We start from the raw sequence: 11,892 nt of genomic DNA on the forward strand, positions 1-11,892 counted from the left end.
GGCCGCGTGGAGTCGCCGAGGAGCCGCCGCCGCCTGCCATGCCGCCCTGGCTGCTTCAACCGCGTCCGACAGCCGGCTCGAGGCTCCTTCCGGCCGGGTCTCCCAACGGGGCGCTGCGGGCGGAGGCTCCGGCACCAAGCGCCACGCCGCCCAGGCTCGGGTCGCTGTCTGGACGCGCGCAGCCCGCCAAACCCGCCATCGGCGGCGCTCTAGTGCCTGCACGCCAAGACCGCCCACCCGCCCCGACGGGGCCCCCCCACCCGCGCCGGAGGCCTGCCGACGCACTGGCCCCAGAGCCGCCCCCTCCCCGCGCCAGAAAGAAGCCCCCTCCCCGCACCAGAAAGAAGCCGCGTCGGGACTAGCCGGGCCAGGGAGGGAGACCGAGAAGGCTGCGCCGCGACGCCCAAAGACGCGCGTCTTGTCGTATTAATGACCATGGTTAGGTGTTAGGGGGCGCAAATTACTTGCCTTGCCCCGGGTTAGGGGGCGCAAATTACTTGCCTTGCCCCGGGTGCTGATAACCCACGCTACGCCGCTGGGAAGCACAAACTCTAAACCTTCTTCTCTTCTTCGTATCTAAACTGAAATATCTCCACCAATAGCATTTTAATTAATTCTGATTCTCTCACGAGAGAAAAGTGTGTTGTTGCTGTTTTAAAAAAGCTATGACTGTCTCACTGTAGCCCCAATCCTGATCAGGCCCACTTGCAATTGGAAATTGGCAATAGCAACCTTGAATGTATAAATATTTGACTAAATATTTAAAGTATTTTATGTGATCTGGAAAGACATAATCTGAAACTTAAACAGGAAAAAGGAATAGAGTGTTATGGCAACTGTATTTATATATAATCAGTTTAATTTCAGTTTCATGTACATTCTCTCATAATGAGTCGAGCAAATTAATCTCAAATTCAAACAGTGGGAATCTGAGTCTGAAAGCAAATTAAAATTCATAACCTAATACCATGATTTCCATCCCAAGTGAAACCTGAGTGTTTTCAGAATGAGGTCTCCCACCACCTCGTCTTCTCTCCAAATATAATTAAGCTGTCGTTTGTGATGCTGAAACAATATACAGCAAAGCTAACTTAGCAGGGATACCTGGACGCAGGTAGGGGTCTGGGTGTTATTTCTAGGCAGACTTTAAAATGATCCACTGATGAAGGCATATTTTCAAACTTCAGTGTCAAAATTTACATTTGGTCACTCTGCTTCTACCTAAAAACATGGGGAGCCGTTCATTTACATGCTTTTTCTGTTTAAAAGAGTGTTGTTTTTGTAAGGCTTAATTAGGGGTTGGTCTTTAATTTCTCTCTGCATCTCATGCTGATGTATCCCATGACATTTGATACAGCCAGTGTGACGCCAAAAGGGTTTTCTCCGTGGTGGTGCCGTCTCTTTGAACATCCCAATGATTAGCTGGCTAGGGGCTTTCAGAAAAGCTGGAAAAATATTTATTTAGGAGGGCATTCACAGTGATAAATGTCATTTTACTGAGACGTGATCCAATTAAAGTGAAGGACATGTTCCGGAACGATAGCTTTTAAATATATAAAAGAAATATGCTAATTAGGCTAGCTGTGTTGAGATTTTTAGATTTTAAACGGATTTGTTTTAATTATGGTATTGTTACAAATCCCTCGCTTCCCCGTATTATAGGGTTTCCTTTACAGAAGAGAGCGCAGGACTGTTGTGCTGTTTTTGTAGTGTTTTCTTTATTTGGAAATATACCAAGAGAGTATAGTGGGAGCAAAACGTCCTCCTATATAAGATCCCCAGGCAGCAGTTTCTGCAGTCCTTTCAAGGCTGCCCCACCAATTCTAGTTCACTCAAGAAACCCTTGGTTGTCTTTCATGCTGTATGAAAATTGCCAATGAGAAGTTTATGGCTTTTATCACACCCATTTTGACATGCTCCTTCGCAGAGGGTTCGCTCATGGGTCACTGCTCAGCTAAATCTTCTGTAGAGAGTTGGGCATGGATGGGAATGACAGCCATGCCACACTCAGCCCGGATGGATATAAACGCCACCGAACAGGATGCAGAAATTCCCAGCAACCTGGTTTTGCCACACTCTCCCAGCTGCTGTGTAAATCACAGAAATAGCAAAAGCAGCAGCAAGAGGAAACAGAAGAGGAAGAAAGGCAGGGCAAAATATCTGGCTAGAAGTACCAGTATCTGGCAGAGTAAGCCCAGTGATACGCTAGGGCCCCTCTCTGGAGACAAGGGCGTACTGTCTCCAGAAAGATTGCAATGAAAAGAGCAATCTGAGGAGTGCGGGAGGTTCTTAAAGACTCTAGAGGGCACTCCGGCCCAAGAAATAAGGTAAAAAGTACTTGGGTGAGTTGAAAGCATCACTCTAGAAATCTTATTAAAAGCAACTTGTCACCAGTGGAGGAAGCCGGGCTTCTTGTTCTGTAAACAATACCAGATATTCTGAAACCTTATCTGTCTCACTCCACTCGGCAGTGAAAGAAAAATACGGGGTTGTGCTCTGAGGGTAGCAGAAGCAGTGGCATTTCACGACTGTAAGCCATTTTGTTCACTCCTCTCACAAAAAACAAAGGGGATGGGAAGCGGTGCGTACATCTACCTGCAGGGTTTGTGCCAGAGAGAAGCATTGGGTAAACACAGGGTGCTCGGCACCATGACAAATGCCATTTAACGCGGGTGGCACTGTGGTCTAAACCACTGAGCCTCTTGGGCTTGCCAATCAGAAAGTCGGCGGTTCGAATCCCCATGACGGGGTGAGCTCCCGTTGCTCAGTCCCAGCTCCTGCCAACCTAGCAGATTGAAAGCACTCCAGTGCAAGTAGATAAATAGGCACTGCTGCGGCAGGAAGGTAAATAGCGTTTCCATGGGCTATGGTTTCCGTCATGGTGTTCTGTTGCACCAGAAGCGGTTTCGTCAACCTGGCCACATGACCCGGAAAGCTGTCTGTGCACAAACGCTGTCTCCCTTGGCCTGAAAGCAAAATGAGCGCTGCAACCCCATAGTTGCCTTTGACTGGACTTAATCGTCCAGGGGTCCTTTACCTTACCTTTGACATCTATATAAAGCTTTGGGAGCAGTCATCAGTAGATTTAGGGCAAGGTGTTATTAATTTGCTGCTCCGTGTCTGGAGTGTCTGTCATGTCCAAAACGGAGCCTGGATGTAGTGGTAGGATGGATGAAGGCCAATAAACTGAAGTTGAATCCTGAAAAGACAACAGCCCCTGTGAGTGATCAGTGCTTGGATCTGAAGGTTGGGGTGTTAACCTACTCTGGTAGTGGTTACACTTCCTCTGAAGGAACAGTCTGAGGGACGCTCCTGGATTTGTCACTGCAGGCCCCAGCAACATCACCAGCAGGGAATTTCTCTTGCCCGCTTCAATTGGTTTGTCAGTAGTGATCATTCCTGGATAGGGATAGCTTCGATACAGTGATTCGTGCACTGGTAACCTCAAGACTGGATTACTACAAAAGACTTTATGTGGAGCTGCCCGTAAGGTTTGTTTGGAAACTGCAACTCCTGCAGAATGCAGGGACCAGGTTGCTCAATGCAACTCTTCTGAAAGAGTTGCACTGGGGACCATTTAGCTACTGATCCAAGTTCAAGGTTTTACTCCTGGTTGATAAGGTTCTAAAAATCTCATAACCAGGCATTCCCAATATAGACTAACTTGGCTGTTTCCATCTGTGGAGGAAGCCCTGTTAACCGTGCCACAACCTGTAGACATCTTACCATGGTGCAGAGAAGGGCTTTCTCTGTGATGGCACCCACCATGAGGAACAATCTCCCTGCGTGTGGTTGTTTCCACCAACAATTGAAAATATATCTGTTTACCCCAGGCATTTCTTTATTAATACCAATTCCAGGGGTTTCTGCCTACAATGTTGATGTTTTAACTTGGTTTTATCGGTTGTAGGGCTATAACTTGTTTCATTTGTTTGTGAGAAGCCTCGGTTGTGTTTCTTTCAATGAAAGACCGTGTATAGACTCAATTAATAATATCCATTGATAATTTGTGCTGCGATCCTGTGCTCAGTTCCATATGCTTCACTCCACTGACCACAAGCCAACAAAAGAGTTAAGTGTAAAGAGTTTTAATTCTGTTGGGCTGTGACCTATTGGCACCATCTTTAGTTTGCTGACTCCTTAGAACAGCCATGGATTGGTTAAATTCTTTGAGTACTGAATGTTATGAATGAATCTACCCTCCTATTCCACAACTGTGTTTCCTGCAAGGCTCGTTCCTCCCCTAGAATCATGACTCTTATCACCCATCTCCCCACTTTGGCAGCAGTGGGGTGTGGCAGAGGCAGCAGAGAAGGACAAGGCAGGGGGCGCCATTTTCTGTTTTGCCTCAAGTGGCAAAGCATCGCAGGCTAGCCGTGCTGGAGCAGCACAATGGACATTTCTCCATATCGTGATTTGATAGTGAAGAAGCCTTAAAGGAAAATAAAGAGCTGCACTCTTGGCTGTCAAGTCTTCCGGTTTTCCTGTTTTGGAAAATGAGCAATGCAGTGCTGTGTGAATGGGGTTGTGTATTCTTTAGCACTGTGTATTCTGCACACAAACCACTCAGATAATGGGGTGGGGGGTTGCCCACAAGTTCACCTTCTCCCCAAATAAGTGGCCGTTCCTTCTGAAGACCTTACAACATGATCATTTAGTGTGATTTGAGATGTAGGCTGTGGTGTCTCACCCAATCAATCTGCGGCTCAGTTACAATTCTGTCGCTGAACCTTTCGATAGGTTCATTGATAGGCATGTAACCCGTTGCCTTGATGTTCTCAACAACATTATCCAGGAGCATTTACCCACATATATGAGAAAAGATGAAGCAACACCAGCTGAAGAAAATTAGTGTCTATATCACAGACACAAATGTATTGAACTTGCTCTCAGTAACATGTAACACCAATCTTGTGTTTGCCTCAGGTTTTACATCCGTTGTCCTATTTGATTCCAGCAGCAACCATTTCATTATGACTTGGTGTTGGAAAGGAGTTCCTTAGGGCGGGGGTGGAGACCGGGATCTTTTAAGACCAGCCTTATTTTATCAGCCGTGAAAGTTGGCCTCATTCAACATCAGTTCATAAAGACAGTGACCTGCCTTGTGGAATAAGCACACCCAATCCTTTTACGTTTCAGCTTGATGTGTAGAGCTTAGCCGTGCCCAATGCTTCTGCGTCTCTTTCTTCCATAGAGGAGTTCCTGTGCAACACTTAGCATTTAGCACTGAACATTTATTTTCTTTGGCTTCAGATATATCATCCTCCAGAGCAGCCTCCTGGCCACCATATAGAAGTCTCAAGAACATGTAGATCAGGGTACCAGGCCTCTCTTTCGAAACATTGGGATTTCCCCCAGGCCACAGATCGCTCTCCTGTCCTGCTAAACACCTAGCTGGAACGTCATTGAAGTGTAACAGTGCCGGTTGGTTGCCTAGAGGGAGAATGGAGGGGGTGTGCGGAATGTAGAAACTTCTGATTTCTGCATGGCTGGAATATAGCCTACTGTACAAAAGAAAGAATCGCATCCATTTTTGCTTTTGCCCCTTTTATGCCTCCCACCCCCCAATGATACGCCGCCCCCAGAAGGTTGCCCACAACGGAATGTCTTGTTTGCACTTCATGGCATCCTTTCTACTCCATACAGTTAATCCTGGATGGAGGTGCCATTGTATTGCCACATCTTTTTAGAGCTGCATGAACTGGAGCTGTAAGCATGTCATCCTGGCAATGTGCCTTTTAGGGAATAGTTACAACTTGGTCTGTTGTCTCCGTATGGCCTTAGTTTGCTAGAATCAATGAGAGTTTGTTTCTCTGAGGGGCATCTTGCAAGAGACCGAATGGAATGGGATGTTTAACGTAAGCAAAGGCTGAAGCTTTTCGGTGAATGTTTCCCTTCTGCTGTAGGACTGTGGCAGTAAAAGAGTCCTTGGTGTTACAATAGCACCGCCAAACATTCAGCCAGAATACTTGACCTTCTCAGCCACGATATATATACAATTCATTACGAAGCCACTCTGTAGGAAGGTGAGCTTTCCTTTCCCTTGGTGGTAGTTCTGATAAACTTCCTTTGACATGTCGAGTTACATTTAGCTTCAGAGGTGCTATTAAATCAATCATTTCAGGCAAACTGACATTAGCTTTGTAGTCAAGAGATTTTAGGCATTTCTTATGGACACGATGGCAGAAGATGTGTAAACTCCAATTAACTGGTTCCACCTCCACTGACTACCCACAAAAGATGCAAAACTAAAATATGAAGTTTAAGACTATAGGGGCAGTACAAGCTGTATCTAGGTCGAACTATATCACTGCTTAGATCAGTGATAGATTATTTAAAATCATATTAGGCATATTAATCCATACGGCTCGGTTCCTTCAAAAGTACAATAATAAGTGATAGTTTAATTTATAAGCTTAGGATATGCAATTGTACCAAATGTGAGTCGCTGTGTAGTGACCCCTAGAAATATGTTGTTGTTCAATTGTTTTCTTCCTTGCATTGTTCTTTTGGTTTGTATTTGCAAAATAAAAAATAAAAAATATTTTTTAAAAAGTTCAGAAAGACTTTTTCCAATATAAAGATATTTTGATGCATAACATTCTTATTCCAGATTAAAAGGAAATTACAAGGTTTGAGTCTTCCATGATTTGACCATGTTCAAACGCATTATTCATTGAACCTCTAAGCTCTAATGTGCAACTAAGCATGCAATCCTAGTTATGTCTATGCAGAAGTAACCCCCACCGAGTTCAGTGGCGCTTACTCCCAGGTAAATGTGTATAGGATTGCACCATAAGAGAAGAATCCGCTTTCAAAAATATTTATGACTATTAAGAATGACTTTTTATCTTTGATGTATAAGTTACTTTTAAAATACTGGTCTGAACCAAAGCAAGTAAAACACTTGATTGTCAGCTGCATCCAAAGTATGGCAGATAATATATCTAGGAAGATCTGGGAAAATAAAGAATATAAATCATCTTCAGCAATTAGAGGAAAAGGCTTTGAAGTAACAGCAGGGTGGTATAAGACCCTAGCATTAATTAATAAATTTAATAATTATTATTCTATAATCTCTTGGAAATGTTGAAGGAGCAGAGGAGGAACTTTTGATATATAGTGGGAATTTCCCATAGCAAAAAAAAAAGTGTTCTGGAAAATAATTCATATATTATTAGGAAAGATCACAGAATAGCCTCTTCCACTAGATCCATTGCTTTCTCCTGAATTACACTGTTCATTTAATTAAACAAAAGCATAAACATTTAAAATGGTCACTACAACCAAAATCTTGCTTGCAAATATGAGCGATTGTCAGCAATGTACGTAAATGAGTTAAGCTATGGGACCCCACACCTATGACCAAACTAGCAAATTATATATAATGATAAAAGAGAAAACTCAGTGGTGGGGTATATTTATGCCCCTATGGGGATGCCAGTCTCACGCCTCCAGCCTATCAATTGATGAGTGGAGAGAAGGTGATCACCTTTTCCTAGGTGATCTGCACAGATCATCTGAGGAAGGGTGAGCTCTGTGTGTGTGTGTGTGTGTGTGTGCTTGCGTGTGCCTTGCGTGCCTAACTCGCATATTAACCTTGATGGTTTGTCACTCGGACTGAGACGCTTTGTCAGCTGGGGTTCCCCCGTTGCTCACAGAGGCGGCGGTCACAGCTAGGGAAGTTGAATCTACGGAAACACAGCCTGACTTCAACTCTTGTCCATGTATCTTCAGTTCAAGAGCTTTTCCCAGAGGAGTTACTCATGCTCCGCACAGCGCCTGGCAGAGCTTGTCCACTTACTCCACTGCTACATCAAAGCTGGGACATCAGAAGACAGAAGCCATGGAAAAGCGGGGAACACCAGGAATGGGCAGAAAAGCACGAAATGGAACCCACAGAAAAAGAGCTATGAGGAAGTGACATTCAGGGTGCCATATAGACTCTTTGCCCTGACCTGTTTGCTATTTGCATTAACCACTAGGCAATCCAGTGAGGTAATGGGCAAACCAATAAAGTCAACCTCAAACACTTACCTGTGTGGGATCTCCTTCTTTCTTGTTGCAAGATACGGATGTTAGGTAGTTTGACGTCCCCAGTGAGTCAATGACATATGGCCAGTCCCTATTTTCTGTAGCTGTCCCAAATCATTGTGTCTCCTGATCTTTTTGTGTGATATGCAAATGTGCATTAGAGTTCTTCAGGTTTCCTCATCCAACTGCAGACCCTTAAGTGTCAATCATCGTTGACAGAATTGTGTCCATCCTATCTGACCTCAAACTTGGTGCTTTCGCTCTTTATTCCGGGGGTTTCAGTGATGATGACGACTCTGGTCATGACTATGGGGTAGCCAGTTATGACTGTCAGTCGTTAAACTATTCTGCTTCTAGATAGGGTCAGGGGAGGAAGAAAGGTCTATGGAAGGAGAAGGCCTGGACTAAGATGGAAGCTGGTATGAGGGAGTAGAGGAGCCAAGAGAAAAGGAGATTTGTCAGGTAGATCTTGAGTTATAAGAGGAGAGTGAAAGAGACACAAAAATTGGGGTTGCCCAGGGCCTGCATAAGTTGGAGAAGGCGTATTGATTCGCAATACCCTGACAAATCTTTGGCGGTAAACCTAGGATCCAAAAACTGCCATAGCACAGTGATAGCCAACATGGACTCTCCATTTTTGTTTGACTCCATCTTCCATCATCCCCTTTCAGCATGGCTAATGACAGTTGTAGTCTTACATCATTTGGAGATCCCCGCACTGCCTACCTGTGTGCTATGGCTTCCCATTCTAATCTCTCCTTCCCAGCAATAACTCTGCCACCACGATCAGAGAGAAAGCAAAGAAAAACCTGGCCCCAGACACTGGCCCAGTTGACGTCCAAATGTGAACACACATAACAAGTTCAACTGCCATCTGTCTCGTCTCAATCACAGCCCTGCATGAGCTGTTTTGCTAGTCTTCATAAAATGCTTAGGCAGAACAATGTACGTTTTCACCTTTTCTAGTGTAACTTTTAAAGCATTGTGTAAAGTTGTTCAGAGTGTTGGGGATGAAGCAGGACATAAAATAAATAAGCAGTTGTAGCTTTGGTGGTAAGAAGGTGACTGACTTGCAGCTCTTGGGGTTTCTCTCTGCATATTCCACATTCCAGCTCTTTGAACCTTGTCTGCTAAGCACATAAACCACTAGGGGCATTCGTAGGCCCAGCATTGATTGACAGGACATTTTTTATTTTTATTTTTTCATTTTCTGTCCCAACACTCCTTGCTAAACTCTTCCTTGAGAGTTACGGATTTGCTTTTTGTTATTTTTCAACCAGTTAGTATAGAGAAAATGAAGCCAAAACCACAACCACTCCTATCATTTTTGGAGCATCTTCACTTTGTGGACCTGTGATAAATAGACACAATTTAGATACTAGAAAAGTAGAGGAAATTGGAGAGTACAGAATCTTACTGAGGAAAAACTGGAGCTGCTCTTCCCTAGCTTAAAAGTTAGCTGGTTTTAAAGAACTCAAGCCGGGTTTTTGTCATGACTCCTTTGAGAAAGAAGGATCTGCCCCAATTCTCTTACTTTCTACAAGAAGGCGAACAAGCCAGATTCTCTAAAGGAACAAGGGTGCAGCTAAAATTCTCTTGAAAATGGCAGGTGACTGAAGCTAGCTTGGGAAGTGGATCTAGAGACACAATTAACAGAGACTGAGTGGAACTCCTGTGTACGTAGTTAAGCTTCACCTGAAAACTATTTCGGTGAGAACCTGGGAGGTCATGTTAAAGTTGATACACACATGCATCTTACTCCTGTTGAGTGGGAATGTCTCTTGTTGCGCTCAAGGTGATGATAGGTACAGAGGTCATTGATTCACCTGTGGTGGGAATGTGGTACATTTTTAAAAAAATGGAGTATGATTCTGACTACCATTGGCAACATTGTTCAACAGGCAATTCAGCAAAAGCCTCTCTTGGTGTTATTATTTTTAGAGAACAACGAACAGGTTGTTCAAAAAGATTTTATAGTACAGCTATTAATTGTGGCTCACGTATCACAAGGTATGGCAAACAGTTGTAGCAGAAAAATTAACACAACAGCGTAGATTAGCTGGAGAGATTAAACAAGATACATATATGGATGTATGGTTTCCTTTTTCCTTTTCCTTTTCAATTTGCATTAAGTCTCACATGGGAGCCAGCTGTGTAGTTTGGTATCAACAGTATCTAATCCTATCAGTTATGCACCAATTTGTGTTAACAACATAAGGATGTCATCAGGCAGAAATCGCTTTTCTGCAGCTCCTAGCTGGTACAATAATATGCATGCTTTAGAAACTATCACTGAGCTCTGTGGGCCTGTTGTGTCGCAAGGCCCTTTTCCCCATGGAACGCTGACCCTTAGCAAGCCCCATCTGATTGTACGCCCACTCCCCTCTCTCTCTCTCTCTCTCTCTCTCTCTCTCTCTCTCTCTCTCTCTCTTTCTTTCTCTTTTTTCTCTCCGAAATGTTTTGGGTTTCTGTCTTAGGGCAGAATCTAACTGGGCATTATCCTATGCAAGCCCTATCAGAATGAATAAAAGCTCTACCAGATCACAGGAGTTGGTGGTTGGACTGTGTCTTTAGGTAATTGTTGCAAATGTCCCTGTGTTATTATTGAGGGTACCAACACAAAAAAATAGTCCTCTTTCATTATCACAGTTTTTCAGCAATTCTTTCCTAGTCTTTTTATATCACTCCTTGCTGCCAAGACATAGAAAAAAAATGAAGTACTTGAGAAACTATATTCTCTCCATCTCTGGAAATCCTCCCCAGAATTTTTTACCATCCCTATGGGACCTGTGGCTGCTTTCAGAAGGACCCTTATTTCTGCACTTCCCTTGTTCATATCAATCTTCTTTTAACACTAGTTTGTATAGACTTGTTTATTTTGCTATTCTTGGTCTTTGTGAATTACACTATAAAGAACTTCTGTACTAGTGGACTTTATATCAAGGGTCTAGGTCCCCTCACCCCGACCTAACATTCTGGCATGGCAAATGAACATTGATTTGGCCACTTACCAGTTTGAGGATTGTGTTTGTAAAAAAAAACAAGGAACCGTAAATGGGAAGGGGATACCATAATATCTGAGTATTGACTCCCAGTATTGTATACATCTGAATTTTACATTGTCTGTCATTACAAAGTGCTTTCTAAGGGTCCATCCTGCCCCAGGGGTGACCCCCCCGTCACAGAAGTAAATATGAATCACATCACATTACTTTATATATTAGACACATTATTTGTTGCGTTGTCAGTAAACTGTTCCAAAAGTGAATAAAGAGCAGTCTGTACTGGGAGTGTAGCAGCGGAGCCCGAAATCTGGAGGAAACTCATGACTCACTTTAGTGGGTGTTAAATGTGCCATTTTATTTTAAGTTACGCTCATTATATTTGTTTGGCCTTTCCTTTAGAGTGATCGTCATCTTTTTTTTATGTGGCAAACATGCTGCGTGTCTCTTCCATTTACACTCTAAGCAGTTGGTTGGGGACATCCTGAATGGCTGGTTTAGCATCACTTCCATCCTTTTATGTTTGCATTCTCAGTGACATCTGTGCTTTGGTGGCATTTAGCTTCCCAGTCGAAGTAGCTGGCTGCTTTTAATCGGGACTGTTGAAATTGTTGTCAGTCTGAATGTTTTCCTTTTTTTAATCATATTTGCCTGATTGACCTTTTTTTGCTTTTTTTTCTCTGTCTTTCTATTGGGCTGCTCCAGGAGCCATGGCTAACCACCTTATAACCAATGCTCTCCTTCGTCCTCATGGCACTAACAACCCTTATAACACATTGCTCGGGGAATCGGCCGTCTATAACAACCCTTCTATCAGCATGTACAACACACCAGGTGTGGTGGAGTTTCTCTCATT

The 11,892-nt window shown here is 43.6% G+C and overlaps 1 protein-coding gene across 22 annotated transcripts in view; it reads left to right on the top strand.

Moving 5' to 3' along the window:
• Positions 1–11,892, top strand: part of ADGRL3 (adhesion G protein-coupled receptor L3) — a 548,667-nt gene that overhangs the window by 488,341 nt on the left and 48,434 nt on the right. For 11 of the 22 annotated variants that reach the window (XM_081176098.1, XM_081176093.1, XM_081176087.1 and 8 more), the window contains one exon: positions 11,742–11,870. The exons of 9 other annotated variants lie outside the window; for them this stretch is intronic. In XM_081176098.1, coding sequence (XP_081032224.1) covers positions 11,742–11,870 — 129 coding nt within the window. Of the gene's footprint in view, positions 1–5,253; positions 6,565–7,737; positions 8,037–11,741; positions 11,871–11,892 lie in introns of those variants that run through there. 2 more of the 22 variants (XM_081176094.1, XM_081176101.1) reach the window with 2 other exon arrangements.

Source organism: Podarcis bocagei (assembly GCF_964188305.1).
Source record: "Podarcis bocagei genome assembly, chromosome: 17".
NCBI lineage: Eukaryota > Metazoa > Chordata > Lepidosauria > Squamata > Lacertidae > Podarcis > Podarcis bocagei.